This window comes from Lissotriton helveticus, chromosome 3_2, assembly GCF_964261635.1.
Source record: "Lissotriton helveticus chromosome 3_2, aLisHel1.1, whole genome shotgun sequence".
Taxonomy (NCBI): Eukaryota; Metazoa; Chordata; class Amphibia; order Caudata; family Salamandridae; genus Lissotriton; species Lissotriton helveticus.
Window position 1 is genome coordinate 170,045,730 of NC_136062.1, and position 20,842 is coordinate 170,066,571.

A 20,842-nucleotide genomic window follows, 5' to 3' on the forward strand; every position below is an offset into this window, starting at 1 on the left:
ACACAGGTTAGACTCCATGATGGGCTTGAAAGATACTCACTAATCGGTTCAATTTATCAATGGTCAGTTCATGTTGGACAATTTCAAGTTTGTCCCCGTCAGAGGATATTAAAAGAACAGCCTATGGGTAACTGGCGAGCTGGAATTAGTCTACACCAAACTCCGGCTTCTTCTTTTTATTTTGTTTATTCTTCAGTGGCACAAAACAAGTGCGGGTAAAATCCCTTACTAAGTACAAGAAATCCCCCAGCACACATAATGTGTGCTTGGGGATTTCTTGTACTTTGTTTTGTTGGTTTAGACCATATGTAGCAAATAGGGTGGTTCTCCCTACTTCATTAGCCCTGCACTCTTTTGTAACATTTAATATTTACCTTGTGTATTTTCCTTGGGACGCCACTTCCCTACGGATCTACCACCCACCACTCTAAGGTAAAATCCTTTACTGCCAACTACCCTGTTCTAGTCATATTGTAGAGAAACTGAAGCAGCATAAGTAATCTTCCCATGCGTGGACACAAAATATTCTGTGACGTTAGATGGGATGGGATGGAAAATCTGGAAACTGGGCAAGAGTCCAATCTTCTCTCAGAGTAAAATAATCAGACTAAAGTTATGGGCAAACTTGTTCTGCAACCCTGCCATGTGAATCTGTGATGATGCCTTTGAGGGCACATTGGTAGATCAATGTCCAGACCCATTTAATGTAGAGCCTCTCTGCTGCAAAATAAAAACAGATTCACGTTTTTGCGCACCTCAGTGTCGGTTTGAATGTTATGGGCACCTCTTTGCTTAGGGCCCGAGCTGAGATCACACACTCATTGCAGATAGATCAACAAATGACCCCTGAGTGGTGACTGACAATGTAGGGCGTATTTAAGATGCAAATCTCGTTGAGACACTGCCTCGAACCCCTGAGCCACCCAGATTTGCGAAGTGTGGTTAATAAGAGCCTTGCGACTGCTGCATGAAGCTCTTTCGATAAGGTCAATCCACACCCCAGAATGACTGCATAGCTTTATGGAAATCCCTCCCAGGTGCCGGCGATGGTCCCTGTCTTGTCCTAAGTCCCAGGTGTGAGAAAGGTAATTGCACAGGCATGTTTCACTAATTACTCGGCCTCTGTCAGAGGTCACCACACACCAGCACAGTGGTGAGCTCAGTGCCTCGCTGTAAGTGCTGGCACACTGCCCAGACCCATGAGGGTGCGGTGTGGAGGAGGAAGGTAGCAATTACAGTTTCCGCTGCGAAGCAACTAGTGCAAACCATTGCTCTGCATTCAACTCGAGCACACACATGTCAGCAGTGAGAGTGATATATTAGGACTTCCCTGTCGAAATGGGAAAAAACACCAGCAGGAGTTTTTATCTTTCCTTGCTGTAGAAGTTATTCTATTGTAAGGCAGCAGATTCTGAACCAAGCCTTTCCATGAGCCAGAGTAGGACTGCAGTCAAATTTCAGTGGGCTCAAACAGTATTGCCTGCAACATCAAGTCTTGCAGATTAGTTGTAAAGACTTTGTTATCCATGGAACAAGTAATCTCTAGTGTACCCTAAGTGCGTGTACAACACAGCAGTGGTTTCACAAGGCCTTTCACAGGGAATCGCAGAATGCCGAATATCACCTACTACCAACATGAAATGTCTTGTAAGTATTTGTGTATCATATTTCTCGAGTACTGGTGGGGCTCTCCATGGTCCACCACCATGTGCAATAACATTTGGTTGAAATGTTTACAACACCTTTCACAAGCGTTGGGGGACGAAAATATTACCAACCGCCACAGTTCATAACATCTGGCTTCCATTTTTCTTATATAAATTTCTATGTGGGATGAGAGATCCACCAACCCACACCATCACAGTGCTCATTGGCTGACATGCATGTTTATATCAGTATACACTACAGCGGGATGGACAGTCAAGACCCCACCAACTACTCGTGCTAGGCAAGAGAATTGATCCCTCTCACAATAGTATACTAAAGCCACCTGATATTTACTGGGATACTAGCAGGCTAATTGGTGATTAATGCCACAGTGTATAACACCTGGCAGATATTTCCCATTAGTTTTTTGGAGACTGTTCTAACAATTAATGGCCAACTGAGAAGGGAAATTAAGACGGGGAGGAGGGCTGCTTTCGAGAGAGATCTACCATCTCTTGGCCACCACTCGGCCAAAAACATTGGCTCTGATCTGTCCAACCTGTTTCCAGGCACATGGTGTCAGATTTCTTCTTTCAATTGACTAGTATCGGCTCAAATATTACTTTTAACCTATTCTAATATTCTGTTCCTTAATCTATATACCAGCAGAATAGCAAACATTGGATACATTTTGGAGTTCTAAATATCATTCCGCAGCGGGCTTAAGCAATCTCGAAGGGACTAATCTAGACTAATAGTGACAGATATCCCATCCGCCCAAATATAAATCTAATTATATTCTATGGAATTTATATTTCGGCGGACGGGATATCCGTCACTGTTATGTCGGAGTAATCTGTCTGCCAAGATCCAACTCAGGCCCTAAAAGTTTGTATTCAATAGAAGACCTCATTGGACTTCACAGCAACATTTTAGGGCATAGATAGAAAAACAAAGGTCCACAATGGATACACAGATACCCAATGACAACCAAATACAACCTTTGTGGGCAGTAACTCTTACCACATGGTTGCTGATGCATAGTGTCCCGACAGTCTGTACTGCATATACAAGCCACAAGGGCTGTTGGAGGTGAACTTTTCAGCGATGTACATGATAGGGTTTGGCAGCCCCTTGCGGAGACCTTCGAAGTAGTACTCGTCATAGTCATCTTGAAAGCTCCAGTCGAAGTGCTCGTTGTAATCAATAGTCTCGTTAATCTGGTTCACAGGGTTTCCTGGTAATGAAAGAAGAAAGTCAAATAAAATTAATAGGTTAGTAACGCTTATTCAATATTCAAGTGCTCTTTTAGTTGTGTAGATGGTCTTTTTATACTGGTTTACTTGTAGAAGTCTCACAAACATTAATTTGTACATGTTGTCTTACTTTTTATGATCGCTCTCTGCTCTTACCATACTGATAGGCAAGCATATTTTTTCAGACTGTGATATGTTATCTGGTTTTAATGTCCTGCCCTGCTTTCTTTTATATGTCTCTACATTGTTGTTGCATTCCATTTGGAATGAGCATTTTTTCAGTTTACCGAAAGTGAACGAGGCATCATCTTTCAAAGTACCTTAGTAACTATTAATGTATTTAAGTGTTTTGTTAAGTGCTTGCATGTGGTGGAAACTGCAAGCTAGTGCTCGCCTCTCTCTGGTAAAGGCAAACAAAGATACCATTCAGTGTAACTATTATTTTATTATAGTTGCTCAAATGTGAATCCATTGAAAAGTCAACTTTACTTTTTTTTCATCAAAAAAACCTCGAGAATAGTCTTTTAGTCAGGATTTACCGGAAAGGATAAGAAATCTGCACAACAGCAGAATTTCCAAGTTGGGTTTGATCTAGGATACACACAGTTCTAGGATCGAACCTCATTGCAAAGCCATAACACGCCAGGATAATGTTTTAGCCAATATGTGGTAGGACATTGGAGACTTAACTTTCTGATGCCTAGTATTCATTTTCTAACCTTACTGCTTTGGTGTATTTTTGGGACAACCAGCAATCATGATGGACAAACACCACACCATTGACGTTATCGTTTTGAAGATTTGGCACAGTAGTCACTGCCCCAACGAGTCATCTTCAAACATGCACACTTGTTTTATGAAGTGTCCCATTCTGTGGAATGTGCCTCATTTGCGAGTCCAAGCACACAACTTCTTAACTACATTTATTTGTACATTTCTTTTCGTTTACATGAAAAAGAAAGCAATCATTGATTGCACAAAAGTTCAGACAAGAGAAAGTTTAATTTGCTGTTCAAGCATTGACCTTCGTTGATGCCTGATCAACTATTAATGTAAAGGCTGTGTCCCATCAGTGCACTGTGTCAGCCATTGTGGTCTGTGCACTGCCGCCTATCAAGCACTGCCTTATCACTGATGCCAAATCACACTTAGTTGTACATGTCTTATCACCCATTATTATTGGATGTATGACATTACAACGCATGCTTTTACATCGCATGCCTTTACAACGCGGTATTTACAACAAATACCATTACAACGCATAGTGCTTTTAAGCGCTGGATAGTGATTTATTTAATTTACTATTCCAACTCCAGTCCCCGTGGATAGTAGAGAAGGTGTTGGATAGTATATTAAATACATTCCCTATCCTAGAGCGCCCCCCAGTGCAATGCGTTGTAATGTTTTGCGTTATAAAAGTTGCGTCGTAAAGGCACTGCGTGGTAAAAGTTGCGTTGTAAAGGATGTTTCCCATTATTATTCAATCACTGTCTTATCACCGATGCCGTATCACCCATTATTATTCAATCACTTTCATCACCGATGCCTTATCACCCATTATTATTTAATCACTGTCTCATTACCAATGTCGTATCACCCACTGTTTGTTGTACATGCCCTATCACCCATTGTATTCAAGCATTGTCTATTTATTGATGTTGAATCACCCAGTGTTGTACTGGTGTTGTCCTATTAGAGCATTGTGTCTCCCTGTGTAGTACATGCCCTATCACCCATTACAGTTCAAGCCTTGTCTATTTATTGATGTTGAATCGCCAGGTGTTGAACTGATGTTGTCCCATTAGTGCATTGTGTCTACCTTTCTTGCACATGCCTTATCACCCATTGCAGTTCAAGCATTGTCTATTTATTGATGTTGAATCGCCCAGTGTTGTACTGGTGTTGTCCCATTAGAGCATTGTGGCTCCCATTGTTGTACATGCCCTATCACCCATTGCAGTTCAAGCATTGTCTATTTATTGATGTTGAATCGCCCAGTGTTGTACTGGTGTTGTCCCATTAGAGCATTGTGTCTCCCATTGTTGTACATGCCCTTTCACCCATTGCAGTTCAAGCAATGTCTATTTATTGATGTTGAATCGCCCAGTGTTGTACTGGTGTTGTCCCATTAGAGCATTGTGTCTCCCATTGTTGTACATGCCCTATCACCCATTGCAGTTCAAGCAATGTCTATTTATTGATGTTGAATCGCCCAGTGTTGTACTGGTATTGTCCCATTACAGCATTGTGTCTCCCATTGTTGTACATGCCCTATCACCCATTGCAGTTCAAGCAATGTCTATTTATTGATGTTAAATCGCCCATTGTTGTACTGGTGTTGTCCCATTAGAGCATTGTGGCTCCCATTGTTGTACATGCCCTATTACCCATTGCAGTTCAAGCATTGCCTCTTCACTGATGCAGAATTGCCGTTGCTGTCCTGGTGTTGACTCATCAGTGCCCTTTGTCACCCATGTTGTACATGCACTGCCACCCATTAATACTCAAATATTGCCTCGGTAATGCTGCCTAAACAGCCACTGTTGTACTAGCATTGTCCTATCAGTGCATGCCTTACCTACTGCTGCTCATGCACTACCACCTATCAATCTCCAAGCATTGCCTCCTCACTAACGTCACAATACCTATTGTTATTCATGCCCCATTATCATTCAAGCATTGACCCTTTACTGATGCTCAACCACCCATTCTTGTTCTGGCCTTGTCCCATCAGTGAACTATGTCACACATTGTTCTACAATTACTCTATGGTAGTCTTCATGCTGACACCCCTTGTCTAGAGGCCTATAGTCAATGACATCTTGGGCATGGATTTTCTCGACAGTAACTCACGAGCATCCCCAGGCACAACTTCTCACCTGTAAGTGTGATGTTTACACCCGACAGCCCAACTTGGAGACCTACTTCTGCATTCACCATGGCATTGCTGAAGGATTTGTAGGTGGTGTTGGCAGTGACGGAGCCCGTCTCCCAGTCGCTGGTGAAGTTAACAGCTATGAAGGAAAGTGAAATAAGGAACATTTTAGAAATAGTACGAGGCGACAATAGGTTCTGCTGCCTATTTCAGACTTATTTATTGACTGATTTAAGCTTGTGCCAATCCTCAGCTCTGAATACAGAGCCAGTTTAGGAAGTCATGTGCTGAGAAGAAACACTAATTAAAGGCACTTTATAGTTTGCTATGGGACTACTTGGACTCGGCCGGTAGGGAATTTATAATTCAAGCTCTATTGAAAGTTGCAGAAGCGTCGCTCTACATCAGCAGTTCTCAGGCACTAAGGCAGGTGAGCTGTGGAGTCATTCTGGAATGCTTGAGTTCATGTCCTGAACCAAACAAGGTACTCGCATACCTTGTCCTTGTGACGATTTTTTAGAACAAGATTACTTACATTGTATCTTTTTCTGTGATTTTTATGTTCAGCTGCGTAAATGATTTATACTTCCCCTTCTCAAAGACTGTCATTTTTTCCAAGTTAGGCCCGCTTTGCTATACCTCCAAATGCTATCTTCGCCAATGGTTTGTCTTGGGGTTGCAAGTTTTTTATCAGGAGCCATCAGGTGTAGAAAGCAGCTGTTATTTTAACTATTATTATCAAATCATCCTTTTTTATGTAAACATAATTTTTTGAATGTTTTCTGCTATTTAAACCGTAAATTTAGCACATTGCACTTTATACTACAGCATTTAGCACGTCACTGGATACCCCCTATTCTATTTTGTAATTTTAAATTGCAGTGTCTACTATACTGTGAGCACTAAAATCAATTCTTAAATATTATTATTTGTCCAATTGTTTATGATAATGTGAATATAAAATGTTGCACTCCATCAGTTGGAATAGGTGTGGCGCCGCGGCTAGGGCGACTGACTCCGGAATCTGGGGATCACGATGCGATCCCCGGCACCGGCGACAGATTAGACCAGCATCATGTGACTCTGGGAAATAGCTTGCTTAATCTTCCCGACGACCCCCAGCGCCTAGAGACCCTTACGGGTGATTGTGCACTTTAAAAAAAAAATAATCAGTTAGTATCCGATATTTTATATGTTTTCATCTGCCCCATCCAGGGATTTTAAATTGTCCTCCTATTGTATATAGTAATATGAATTTGGCGCTATGCACTTCATATGAAACCCTCTACTCTATCCAATACTTTTAACTTTTTTTTGGTTTACAACACCTAAAATTTTAACTGTCATTTGTAAAGTAATTTTTTTTTTAATGAAACGTTTCCTCCTATATGTTCACTTTTATGGCATTGATTTGTCAAATGAAGTATCTTTGATTTGACTTGATATCCTGAACCAAACATTGGTACTGCCTAAACCTTTCAGCTAGTCACTTTAGCTCCGTATAACAAATCGAATTAACAGTTCTCTTAGGGGTGAATAGATTGGCTATTTCTACAATGATTAAATGCAATCCAAGGCTTCTGGAGAGCAGTTATCCCTTGATGTTGGTCATCTAGAAGGTTCTTCTCAACCGTCCTATGCAATTGATGGACTTCTGTGTGGCTGTGTGGGCTGGCAGGGGATGCTGCTTTCCACGCCAGCCAGATACTGACATAGCTCAGGAAGACGGTCCTGGTCAGAATTGAAAATAGAGGTCTTGTACCTGCATAATTCATTCAGAAGCAGGCCATACATTTCAAGGGCAATGCCTTATTGGCTGCTTCCACACTGCAACATTTACTCCCATTCTGGAATTGGGCCTTCAGAAATCAATTATATCCAACAATACACATCTCCGTATAGTGATTTATTCCAGCCGACCAAGTCTATTTGATCTAAATAATGTGAAATGATTTATCTGAGAAAAGGACCTGCCCCGGGTCAGGAGGAATAGCAGGGATTAAATGGACTAAACCCCAAATAAATGTTGGCAAATGGTCCTCAGGTTAGGGGACTGTATCGTCGCCTGCATCTTTACATTACAACAACAATTAATTCTCAGAAAACAATGTGACTTCTTACCAACAATGACAGCTCCAATGAAGAGACTTGCAATCACTCTGAAGAACCAGAACAGCCTCTGGAGGGGAAAGAGTACAAAGGTTGGTTAGAGTAGTCCGACTTAACCCTCAAAAGAGACCCTCAGCCTCTCGGTCGATCAGTGGAGGGATGTGAAATAAGTAAACTATTAAACACGGCAGTGACTGCACATCTTGGAACGATATTGTGTACAGTCATTATTTGATGTACCATTCCGATGGTTGAAATATGGCTTACAAATATGTCAGCCATCTTGGAACAGTAAAACCATGATACAATATGGACAATATCCTTCAAGATGGCCGCGCAGTATAGAAGCAGTAACTGTGCTGGATGTGATAGACTGCAAATTTTTAAAAAAAGCAAAGTAAACAAACAGGGACTTCTAAAATGTGAAAACCTTAAATAACTGGCACACCAACACCAGCAGTGAAGTGCACTCAGATTTAGGCGGATATGGTAATCAGCAAAAAATACCTTAACTCAAGAAGGCAACAAAGCCAAAGGCTGAAGTGGGCTGACCTTTATCCCCATGCTGTCATGGGTGTAAATAGAATGCGTATGTTAACCAAAGAGATCAATAATTAAAAAAGGCTAACCAGACAATCTCTATTGATGCACATGTACGCATGTATTTTTTTATGCATTTTGCATTCCAGAACCCTCACAGACAGCTAAAGAGGTCAAGCCAGAAGTAAAAAGTACATAGTACACACAACTTCTTGCTACATATAAAACAACAAATTGGAACATAATTACAGTTCACAAAACAGTATAAAACACCTCCTAATAGAGTATAGCAAGTATTATCACAGAAAAATCTTCTCCACCAAAGGTCTATCAGATACATCTATCCAATCAAATGCTGTAGCTAAGGTAGTCGAGATGTATGTGGAGCCAAACTCTTCTCCCGTACTGCCTCTTAAAGTTCCTTTTCTGTTTTATCGGATATGGTCTGCCAACAACTGCGCTATTAAGCTAGACTTAACAGTACATACTATGACATACAAAGACGGGTTTTGGGTCAGTCCTTTTTAAGTTGGTCTGATCAGCTGTCATTCACATTTTACTTCCATCCACCACAGCATACAGCTTGGGGCAATGGGTTGCTAGCACTGTTGTGACTATATTTTTTGTGCCCACATCATGTGCATTTCTACACAGGGTCGGAGCTGGGACAAAAAACAGGCCCAGGCACCTAACATCAACAAAAAATAGCCCCTTTGGCAAACCAGTTAGCTAAAAAAGTGGCCCTAAGTTGCAAATAAATCCAGTTTTGCACCTGTAAAGACATGCTGTAGGGATATTTTGTTAAGTGCAAGAGACTGCAGGCAATGTTTGTGGCAATTTTAGGGAAATTAACTGCGAAAAACTGACAAACTGGCCATAGACTAAGCCCAAAAAAATCTAAAAAACAGTCCCACACATTGATCTGTCAGACTAACCCATCAGGCACTGCCTGGTTGCCCTACTGGTCAGTCCAATCACCTCCCTGCCTAAAAAAGTGGGCTTCGGTGCCATTGCTTGCGGGCTAACACTTCAGTTTGCCAGCACTTTTTGCTATTGTTTACCCACATCCGTGTGTATTACACTCCATCCTGAGATTACATTAATTCAAAGCCAACAGTACATTTTCTTTGCAATAATAAGAATAATATGTGTTTTAATCTGCCTACAAGTAAAAAGGTTTAATATACATGAAACTGTATTCTTGGAGCCACGCACACCTTTTTATTATGATTATATGGGTTGATTACTTTTAATGTCATTTTATTGAAATTATATGGCTGCTACATTGAGGCAGTACCATGATTTGTATGGTTTCATTTTATTGTTGAGGCACATGCTTGCAATAAAAACAAAAAATAACCACAGTGCCAGCTTGCCAATGCCACACCTACTGGCTTCGTGAATTTGTGTTTATTTTCTCTGATGTGAAGACTGTCCTTATCTTGAAAGGGGCAGATAAAGGCAGGGCCGGACTGAGAACCAAAACTGGCCCTGGCAAAGAGTTTGGCGGGCCCCCTGGGGGTGCGACCGAGCTCTTTGCCGGGGCCGGTTTTCGGACGATTTTGTTACAGGGCCGATTTTGCAGCTATGCTGCAAAAACAGCCCTGTAACAAAAACGGCCCCCGGGGCCCAAAACCGGCCCCCACCCTTGCGGCGCACCGGGGGATTGCCCGGTGCCCACAACGGCCAGTCCGGGCCTGGATAAAGTCCCTGAAAAATTATTACTTCCATTTAAGGGTGTAACTTGTATTGCAGGGGTGCAATCTTCCGAACAGTGGCCACTCTCTCTCTTCAGCATTGCACTCCCTTCTTTATCTGTTTGTCTGGTTGGACCCACTTTCAGTAGCAGAGCAAACACCGGGGGTCAGAAAATGAGCCTGCATACTCTCTGGCCTAATTCACCTATTGCCTTGACAGTCATTCTTTTCTTCTTCAAATGCAAATATATTTTATAAATGCTTGCATTTGATTAAATAAAAGGTGTGAACCTTTCATTCTAAACAATCCACATTCTTTCAAAAGTCTTATAGATTTTATTTTGCATAAACAAAGGCCTGTTTCCCAGAAGGCACAACTTTCCAGGTGTATGAGCTATATATCTATATTCCAATCAGTGCTGGAAAGTGGTGGGGCTCGTGCCTGATCCCAGTTCTGGCGGCTATTTCTGGGCCAGATCTGGGATCCAGCCAACCCAGGGACATGTGCCGAAATTGTCATGGTTATCATTTTCCGGCAAAGGGACATAGGCCCACATGCATCATTGTTACATTTTGCACTTCCTAATTTGCGAAAAATAAGGAATCGCAAATTAAGAAGTGCAAAATGCTATGCATCATTATTTTCGGTATTCATTTGTGATTCGGTAAAAATCGCAATTTTTACCGAATCCCAAATGAATACCGAATTCTTAAGTTAATTTTCGCAATTCCCATTGATTCCTATGGGCCAAAAGGCCCATAGGAGTGAATGGGAAGGCATCAGCAAATTGCGAGTGGCACTTTGAAAATTTCATGGGTGCAGGGGGGGGTCCAAAGGACCCCCCCATGCACCCCTGAAATGTATTTTTCGCATCATGTTTCACACACACATGTCCTAAGGACATGTGTGTGTGAAACATGAATGTTGAAAAAAATACATTTTCAGCATTTTAAACACTTTTTCCAAATTTACCGAGTGGTTCAACCACTCGGTAAATTTGGCACCCTAATTGCGAATTTGCACTTCTAAAAGTAATGATGCATTGCTTTTAAGAAATCGCACATCTGCGACTTCTTTAAAGCTCCCGCAATTTTAGAACTCACAAAAATGTTACGAATTCTAAAATTGCTTCATGCATCCCAAAAAGCACTTTGCATTCGCAAACGGCTGATTTTAAGGAATCGCACCGTTTGCGACTACAAAAATGCTTGATGCATGTGGGCCATAATTCAGCAGCGCCGCGCGTTGTCTGCATTCCGTTCAGAGCAGCAGGCAGCCAGGGGCTTTCCTATTTGAACATGGACCTGAAATGCTTTTTTTTCTCAAAGATGCCCCATAATTGATGCGCACGTTTGTTGGCACTCGGTCCTAATAGTCAGGAAAAAGCATACCCTGAAGGTCTCACACTTTGAATTAAAAGAAAAAAGAGAGGTTGGTGGGTTTTTTTTGTTGCAGAGTTTGTTATATCACAAGGGAGACCGATGCACCTGTTATTAAAGAGGTACATGCTATCAGTCGCTTAGACACTGACGTAAACTCACCCAACACAGGTAGACAGTGCCCACTTGCATTGCACTTAGGAAATTAGGAACACTTTCTTTTTTGGTTTGGTAGACAATATGTTTGGACATCTGAAGCATATAGTACAATAGACACAGGGATCTAAGTGGGCTGGGTCCCAATGGTCTCAGGCCTGGTAGTAAATAAAAACAGACATTGAAACAGGTCCCTGTCAAGCCCTGAATTCCTATTCTTAACTTTACTGGCAAAAACACTCATTGATTTCTTAACTATGAATGTAAAAATGGTTAAGGTGCTCCATGTGAGCGATATTATATCGCTCACATGGAGCACCTTAACACTTTTTGTAATATTTTGTTTTGTTTACATTTGGCGCTTGCCACTATTAGGGAATGCAAGATTAAGACAGCTATTTCTCTTGTATAGTATATTGTATATTGCTCGTGTATAGGGCATACTTTGAACTGAGTCACCTCTAGGCCCTGATTAGGAGCCCAGAAGTTGAGGCTGAAGGCTGTGAGTTTCTTACAGTGCTGGTCAGAGGGGCAAAAAGATGATCAGAATACATGGTCATGCAATCCTTGGCCTCTCTGTAGATTGCACAGTTTAATTGTCAGGTATTTCAGTTGCACTTGTGATTCTGTGCAGATGTGGGTCATGGAGATGCACAGTTGTCAACATATTGACATGGCGAAAGTAAAAGAAAATGCAGAGTTTACAGGTGAGCGGGTGCGTTTTGCGGGTGGTAAAGTGAAGGAGATGCAAGGAAGTACATTCAGAAGAGAGTGAAAAAAGGGCACTTATTATTGTCACTCAATCTTAAATAGCTAACAACCACTGATCTTAAATAGCTTACAACCGACAAAGCCAATAGTCATGACTGGTTTTAGGTGTTTGTCAGTTGTTGTGTTATATATCTGGATTCAATAACAGAACTCTATGGAAATCACAAAAATGTAGGTTATTCGTTTAAGGCACGTACTTAACTACGTAGGTCGGCTCTCTTTAGAGACCCCCCTCCCCACACACACTTCTTTTTTCACCTAGCTTAAGGCTCTGATTACACAAAGAAAATATAGATTGCTTTCAGACTAGTTCCTATGGAAATTCGATGGAGCTGGGGAAGCTAGCACGTCAGAAATGTCAATAGTATCTGTGAAAATGCCCAATATCGAAGGCTCCTGGAGATAGAGAATTCGAGGCAATAAGGAGGGTGTCTGCAAACTTCCAGTCAAAAAAAGTGAAAGTATCTGGACACTATCTCGGCCAGAGGCCTTCGGCCACATGTGAATGATCCTGCCCCAGCCCTACCGGCCGCGTGACAGGCCGGCCGCGTGGCAGGCCTCCCGCCATCCAGGAGCATGAGCCCGACAGCACCATCCCAGACTACCTGAAGGGCCAGGGTGCTTCGGGTCAACGCCGAGGTGTTCACAGATCCAACCGTGAACATGAGTCAGCCGTGGCGGCTGAGCGCGTGAACCGGCGGCAGGCCGGGGCCTGCCCGCCTGCCTTCAGGCCAGGCAGGGGCCCGCACGAGAGCGGATTATAAGCTTCCTCTGACGCTGTCGAATAACAAACAGGAAGGGATGTGTGACTGACGGTCCTTACCGCGCGGCCTCGGATCCCCGGCAGGATGAGCAGGAAGGAGCAGGCGAACGTCAGGAAGACGATGATGACGATGATCAGATGGACGTCGAAGATGAAGGGCCTCCTTCTCTGGGGATAGAAGGGGTAGACTCCGTCGTAGAGCGTCATTGTTCTGATGTCTGCTGAAATCTGAAACAAAGAAAAAAAAGAAGGGTTTTATTCACGTGGCCAAATGCTCACGTCAGAATGTGTTCCCATTACATTAAAGTACAAAAATGTGCTTCTGTGGAACACAGAGTTACACACGCGTCTCCCACGACTGATCCCTGCAGACGCCACACAGAGCACCTATGGGAGGTCGAGACGGCGCGTGAGGGAGGGAGCCCTCCACAGAGCGTCCTGGCATAGCGCGCGTTGTGGGGTCAACCGCCTCACAGCAACCACAACTGCGCAAACCCCTCAGTTCTGGGCATACTACCTGAGCTGTGCATTGCCTCTGCAGCACTGGAAACCTAGATGGCTTTAAGATCGCTCTAGGTGGCTACTTTACTTTTTGGGAAGTCAAGGTGTGAACGGCGCAGGCCTCCGAGTCCTATCCCTAGACAGCACCAGCTGCACATGTGACCTGTGACCCCACATTTCTTCTGGAGCACATCTAGAGAGGCACGTGCATTGTTCCTAAAGCCAAGCCTCACTTCGCATCTACTCAGGTGAAACCCCTTCATGTACAACCAAAAGACGCTACATCACCCTTCTATTCCACGGGTCGCCGCCGAGAGCCTCGAGTCCAACCGAGCCCGGCTTCTCGGCACATCGAAGTGGGAGATGCGCGTTGCTGTGCGACAAGAAGTCACCCTTCCCAAAGGAGGCTCCTGGAAATCCGGGCAGACAGCTCCCAGTTTCTGGCCACCTCCCTTCACTGCCGTCTCAGTCCAGCCCTGGAGTTGTTTACCCAGTCACAGCTCAGAATGATTGCATGATTTCACGCACAGCCCTGTCTAAAGGAGCGTGGGCTGTCACAGGCAGCCAAGCCAACGAGCCACCTGACACAAAATCAACAGATCAGAGCCGCTGCGCTGCGCACACCCCACCAAAAGGACATGTTCCTCAAAATCTAAAAAAAAAAAAAGGAATTCTGAAAATGGAAATTTTTAAAACGTTTCTAAACTTCTTGAAGGCAATGCTAAGTTGCAATGATGAACAACTTACAACTTTTATTTATTTTAAATACTGAGCAATGAGAACATCACAAAATTACAACAATAATAAAAGTGGCATGTGCATTGTCCTTTCAAGGCAGCGGGAACTGAAACTGGCCTGCTTCCCCGAGGGACAGCACGTAGACCACTACTGCCGAGAGGCAGCCCCCCTCACAGCAGCCACCCCCAGCATTGTCCCTGACCATAGGGACCCTTCCCTTCCCGCCAAGGTCCCCTTGGACCAACTCCGCTCGGCGTCTGTTGCACAAAGTCCTAGCACCCCAGCATCCAAACCCCAATCTCTACCCCAAGCCTGTATTCACATCAGCAGAAAGTCCCGCCCCTTCTGGGTGTGAAATCCTGTGGCTAGGAGTACGCCCAGTTGTGCGGCTGGCTGTCTACGAATTATTGCTTTGGGGCAGTCACAAAAGAACTTTGCTGATGTAAATTTGACTGACTTCACTTTACATTCACCAGACTCTTATTTTCATCCAAGTACCCCAGGCCTTCAAATTGGGCTGGTGTAAATCAAATTCATAAACACAGACCCCTCCCCACCACTGCCCTGCAGGCCTCCACCATTTGAAGCAAGTGAGGGGGTGTCTGAGAGAAAGCCCCCAAGTCCCCAAAATAGTACAATGTTCAGCGCTTTAAGACAATCACTCATCTCTCGATGCTTTCTAAATAGATTTGCAGTAAGAGTGTAAATAATGAAGGCCAACTGGGCAGCCATGATACAGCACGCTCAAGAGAGATGACTCCCACGTTTTTGGCCTGCACTGAACAATTCTGTATGTTTCAGACAACCAACGAGAAGTAACCCTAGCTTGGCTCACAACAATGTAGGGGAGTGATTAATTTCACCGGTGAACTCAGCTAAAGACGTGTACATGGTCTTCCGAACCATGGTTCTTCGCAAAAGCTCCCTACCACATTCCTGAAATATTGTCAAGTTATTTGGAACACAGCTTTCCCGACTGGTACCCAGACACCCATAGCCTCCTTGTCAAGCTAGCGCCCTGGGCGTGGGCGGAGAGAAGTGTGGCACCCTAGCTGATGGTAGTGAATTAAATGTGGCAGCAGGGGGCCCTTTTGTGTTCACTGGTCAGTACCTGGATGAGCGGGGACTGACCCCTAAACACAAGCATCCCCGGTCCTTCCCCAGCTCACCTAAATCACGGATAGCTTAGCTGCCTCGCGCTGACGATGGTTTTGTTGATGTGTGTCAACAGGGGCGAGACTGGGAAATGAGGGGACAATAGGGTGCTAAAAGTGTTGCCCAAACTATGATAATGAAGGATTGAAACCACTTTAAACTGGCAAATCAAACAGAACGAGCACAGAGGGACACGAACAAGGCTGGAGAAAGACGCAATGGGTGCTGCTGTTGGCATACCTTAATGCACACTGCTCTTTGCGCCCCTCAGAATATTTGCGCCCTGGGCCTTGGCCCAGCTCGCCCATACCAAAAGCCAGCCATGCAGACACTCGTGGGATCGAGAAGGAACAACACTTTCTCATCACTTGCATTGGGAATGCAAAAATGCCTCAAGGCGCTTCCTAAACTTGGACTGGTTCTGCTCCTTGAATGACGCAGGTTGAGCTCAGCCAAGTAGCGGGACCCAGGAATTCGAGGTGCCTCTTTCAGCCCCGACCCACACGGGCTGTTGATTCGCCTGTTCCTGATCCCACACGTGCCGCAACGGTACAGATCGATCCAATAAGAGTCTCAGGAACGACCTTCTTTAGAGTCGGGGTCTCCCGGTCCCTGCGGCCTAGGTCCTGTCTCAGAGTTAGAGTACCGGCTCTCTTACCAGTTGATGGAGGTCACGCAAGAGACTCCAGAGCCTTCCACTCGCTCTATCTTCCTGTCGATATAGAGTCATTATGAGCACTCGGCAGTAGCACAACTTCAATTATAACACGTTTCTTCATGAACTGTCTCGGCCTCAGCTGTAACTCGTCTGAACCGGAATATTCCCCTCCATAGGCTTTACCTGGCAACCCCCTAGTGACGCGCCATGGTCTCTGACCACTTTCTTCGCCCATTAACCATTTTCTCAAAGGCTGAGCTCATGTTTAATCCACTTGCACGGTCCATGCATCCGTGTGGAATACCGCACTCTGTTCTGGCTCACTGAAGGAGCCAAGTGTCAGGCCCGTGCATGCCTGCGCCCTGTGACTGCTCCTGTACACACAGCGTGGGGCCGGGGTCTACTCTTAGGACAGACTCTGTCTACGCAGCGGCCTGAGCCTGACCTCCGCGTGGATAAAGGGTGCCTGACCTCCGCGTGGATAAAGGGTGCCTGACCCTCGCGTGGATGAAGGGTTCCTGACACTCAGCCTCCTCTCCTGCCCCCTGGATATAGGACCAGACAAGACCCTGAACAATTTAGATAAGACATCCATATAACAGCAACTACCTTTAATCAATATCAGAGAACAAAGTATTCAGGAAGGCAACTTAACAAAAGCTCGGTCAACTTGAGCAGGCGAAGGGGGTGAGCTTTCAGCTCACTTGGTTTCACACAGAAGCATCCACGGAACACTAAAGGCCACTGCGGCCGCTTGTGTTTGTGTTAATCAAATAAACAAAGGAAAAGGGAGCAGATCAACAAAGCAGCACGTGTGTTAATCGAGCGACTCAAGCACACTGCCGAATCTAGGATCGAAATAAATATATTTTTGTCAAATGAATATCAAACGGGGACGCAAGGAAAAGTCCTCCCCTTATCACTGTTGCCTCCAGGAAGTTGGAAGGACAGAGACGCGCTCTATTTTCGTTGAAAAGATAAACCGGTGAGTTTGGCCCCCTTTCAAGTTATGTTTTGATTTTAATAACCTGGGGAAACAGATTTGTTGTTGCGAGCTTCTATTATCTTGTTGCCCATTACATATGTCACCGGTCCCGCGTTGTCATGGTTTTTATTTCCTGCACGTGGCTGCCAATTGGCTGCATCTCACGAATTTCACTTTCCTTCTGTCCTGCTTTTTATATCGAGAAAAGCTAAACTACAAGTCCCAGCGTGCGAAGGGGGTTTGACTAAAAATCAAGGACATGGGATGAGTTGGTAGCCATTACAGCTTTTAAGAGCTATCTTTAAAAGTGCTACTGCATGTATGCAGGAAAGGGTGGGGAGAGTAATTGCAGGAGACTGTGAAGTGAAACAAGTACAAATACCTTTGGATTAAGTGCATTTGAGTCAACACACTACTGAATCCAAACAAGCCAATATAAGTGAAAAACAAGCATCGGTAATGCATCGGTTTTGCCCATGTAATAAATAAATAGCTGTTTTCATCAATCATCGTGAAGGAAAGAGCTCCCTGACAGATAACACCGGAGTGGAGAGGATTTGGCACAGTGGTCAGAGCTGCTGACTTGAGAGCTGGTAATCCCGGTTCAGTCTTGGTTGTGTTGCTCAATACTCTGTGATCCTATGCAAATCATGTAATCTCTCCAGGTGCTAAATTGTTATATAAATATGCTGCAATAGTAAATGGCAAAACCTTATGAAAATATAGTTTCACCAAAGTGGATGTTTCAGTAGTTCAGCACAGAAAACTGAAAAGAGAAGCGGACAATGAACAAGCATTAATAAATGCATGAAAATATGCTACAGCCAATAGAAATGGAGGAAAGGTTAGTGGCACGTACAGGCACCAATGAGAAAGAAAGAGAGAAGGCAGGATGTAAGTCCCTTTTAAGTTTAAATTAAATACAATAGATTTCTCAAGCACAGCACTGTGCAGGCAAAACCTCAAAAAGTCAAACAAAAGTACCAAAATCAGCAGAAGATACTATATACATGTAACAGGGACACTGTCCATGAGCGTCAGGCAGCAGCGGCCAGTGCAGATAAGTGCAGTAGGGTGGAGGGGTCCCGACAGACGACGGAATAGGGCAAATTAAATAAGGGAATGGCTCCTATTCGGTCTTCTGTCGACATCCCCCCAGCACTGCCCCAACGCGCTTACCTGCACCGGCTGCTGCTGGCGTCGGCAACATACCAAAAGGCGAGACCCATGAAATTGAGTCACAAAACAAAACCAAGAAATTTTAAAAGACACATTAAAGAACCAATGACAATCGCTGGGCCTGCCAAAAATCCATTGAGAAGATACAGAGTCTCTAAGGAGACAGCGCATGTGTTGCCCAGACAGGACCTAAAAATCCCTGCAAGCCGCCTTGCAGGACCGGGTAAGGACACTGTGTTTAAGACCCATTCTACAGAGATAACAGGTCACTGGTCAGACTAAGATGCCAGTGTGTCAGGAAACTTACAACTTTTAATCCAAATTCTGAAGAAACACTTTTAACCAGATGCACTGTGAATGTCTTTTTCGTGAAGTACACACCATGACTGGCAATCTTTCAAATTTGTGTTTACAATTTGAAGCTTGGCACTTGTATATAATCTTATCATTCCTGATTTGAACACTTGATTCCCCCTGTTCACATTTTCAGTGGTACGGCCTCTGCTCTACCTATCAGCTCTTGTTGACAACAAAACTGTGTCTCTGGTGTTCTGTGTGTGGAAACCTTGGATCTGTGATTTCACTGCATATCCCATCTGCAAACACCCTAGTGTTGTCCACCCATTTCGAAATCCATTGAAATGAAACCATAAAGTATTGAGAAAGTCAAGCCAAAATGCATGGCCGTATTTGCAACAGCAACGTTAACACAGATGATCGCCAAGTTTCGAGAGTGTTTTATCAAATAGTAGCATCACAAACACCCACAAGAAGGACATGTCCTTTTTTGCCATATACTGGCCTTTTTGATCCAAATATGGTTTGGCTTTCTAAACAATGGCATTTTCACAAACAAAGGATGTGGCACTCATATTTTATGCAAAAAACACATCTTTCTCCGAGTTCTTTTTTGCAATATTTATTGCATTTTGTTTCCGACAGTGAAACGTTTTAGGGTGTTGTAAAGGGGCATTCACTCCCAATAAATTTCAAATATTTCTGAATATTGGTCTATACTAAGGGTACACTTCTCTCTCTTGATACAGACAGTTACTAAACTCACATGGTACTCATTTTATCGACTGTAGAAAGATGAAAGCCTCAGTGGACCTGCTGCGATTTAAACCTGGGACTACAGATCCCTGGGGTGGATGCCTTAGTCCACTGAGCCACCATAAGCGGGTATGAGCCACCAGACCTGGGTGAAGATGCCAGGCTTTGAACGAGATCTCTGCGATCAACAGCCAACACCGTAGGTGACTAATAAGTAGACTGCTGAACCATCTGCCATTCTTTAAGTGGGCATTCTAGGCTTGGAAGAGGTGGGATGCGTGCATAAGAGAGTCGAGTCCCAGCATGGAACAGTAGAATTTGCGGCTAGTCAGTGTGACCGGCACAGCAGAATTGTAGCACATTGAAACAGAACCAGGGAAAACCACCAACCCACCGAAGGCCAGAGGCTATGATTCAGGATTCACAATGGAAATCTCAGGTTTCACCATTGCTGAAGGTCTCAGGCAAAATATTTCTAATGGAAATTCTAGGCTCCCTCGCCTACAGAAGAACTGTAGTGGAGAATTCAAGATAAAAATCCCAGGCTCCCCAATGGAAGACGAGCTCTGCTGGAGGATTTGCAGTATAAACCACGCCCACCCTAGCCTTTTCCCCCTCCCCCCCCACTGCAGAGGAGCTCCTTGGTGGATTCACTTAAGAAACCTGATAACAGAGGAGCTCTGCAAGAGGATGTAAGTTGAAATTCAGCCTCCCCTATGGCGGAGGAGCTCTGGGGAGGATTTACCCTAGGCTCCTCATGGCAGAAGTGCTCTGCAGTAGAATTCAGAATGGGAATACCAGGCTATCCGTGGCAGAGGGGATCACTGAATTATTCAGAGTGGACATCCTAGGATCACCAGGGGCTGAGGGATGCGTTGAAGGATTCACAATGGAAATCAAGCCCCTCCCACGGCAGGGGAGCTCCTCCCGTATGATTCACAACGTGAACCCCAGGCTCCCCCAAGGCCTTACAGCCTTGATACAGGATTGAAACTGTAAATCCCAGGGCCATACGGCCATGATACAGGATTCAAAATGTAAATCCCAGGGCCATACGGCCATGATACAGGATTCACAATGTTAATCCTAGGGTCCCCAGGGCCATCCGGCCATGATACAGGATTCAAACTGTAAATCTCAGGGCCCTACGGCCATGATACAGGATTCAAAATGTAAATCCCAGGGCCATTCGGCCATGATATAGGATTCACAATGTAAATCCCCGGGTCCCCCTGGGGCTTATGGCCATGATACAGGATTTACAATGTAAATTCCAGGGTCCCTAGGGCCATACAGCCATGATACAGGATTCACAATGTAAATCCTAGGGTCCCCCAGGGCCATCCGGCCATGATACAGGATTCACAATGTAAATCCCA

The 20,842-nt window shown here is 44.3% G+C and overlaps 1 protein-coding gene across 2 annotated transcripts in view; it reads right to left on the reverse strand.

Moving 5' to 3' along the window:
* DUOXA2 (dual oxidase maturation factor 2) overlaps positions 1 to 20,842 on the reverse strand; it is a 32,756-nt gene that overhangs the window by 4,645 nt on the left and 7,269 nt on the right. The window contains exons 1-5 of one of the 2 annotated variants that reach the window (XM_078684964.1): positions 13,984 to 14,036; positions 13,255 to 13,422; positions 7,900 to 7,957; positions 5,783 to 5,917; positions 2,671 to 2,884 (exon numbers count right to left, since the gene is read on the reverse strand). In XM_078684964.1, coding sequence (XP_078541090.1) covers positions 2,671 to 2,884; positions 5,783 to 5,917; positions 7,900 to 7,957; positions 13,255 to 13,401 — 554 coding nt within the window. In that variant the 5' untranslated portion in view covers positions 13,402 to 13,422; positions 13,984 to 14,036. Of the gene's footprint in view, positions 1 to 2,670; positions 2,885 to 5,782; positions 5,918 to 7,899; positions 7,958 to 13,254; positions 13,423 to 13,983; positions 14,037 to 20,842 lie in introns of those variants that run through there. The other variant, XM_078684963.1, reaches the window with a different exon arrangement.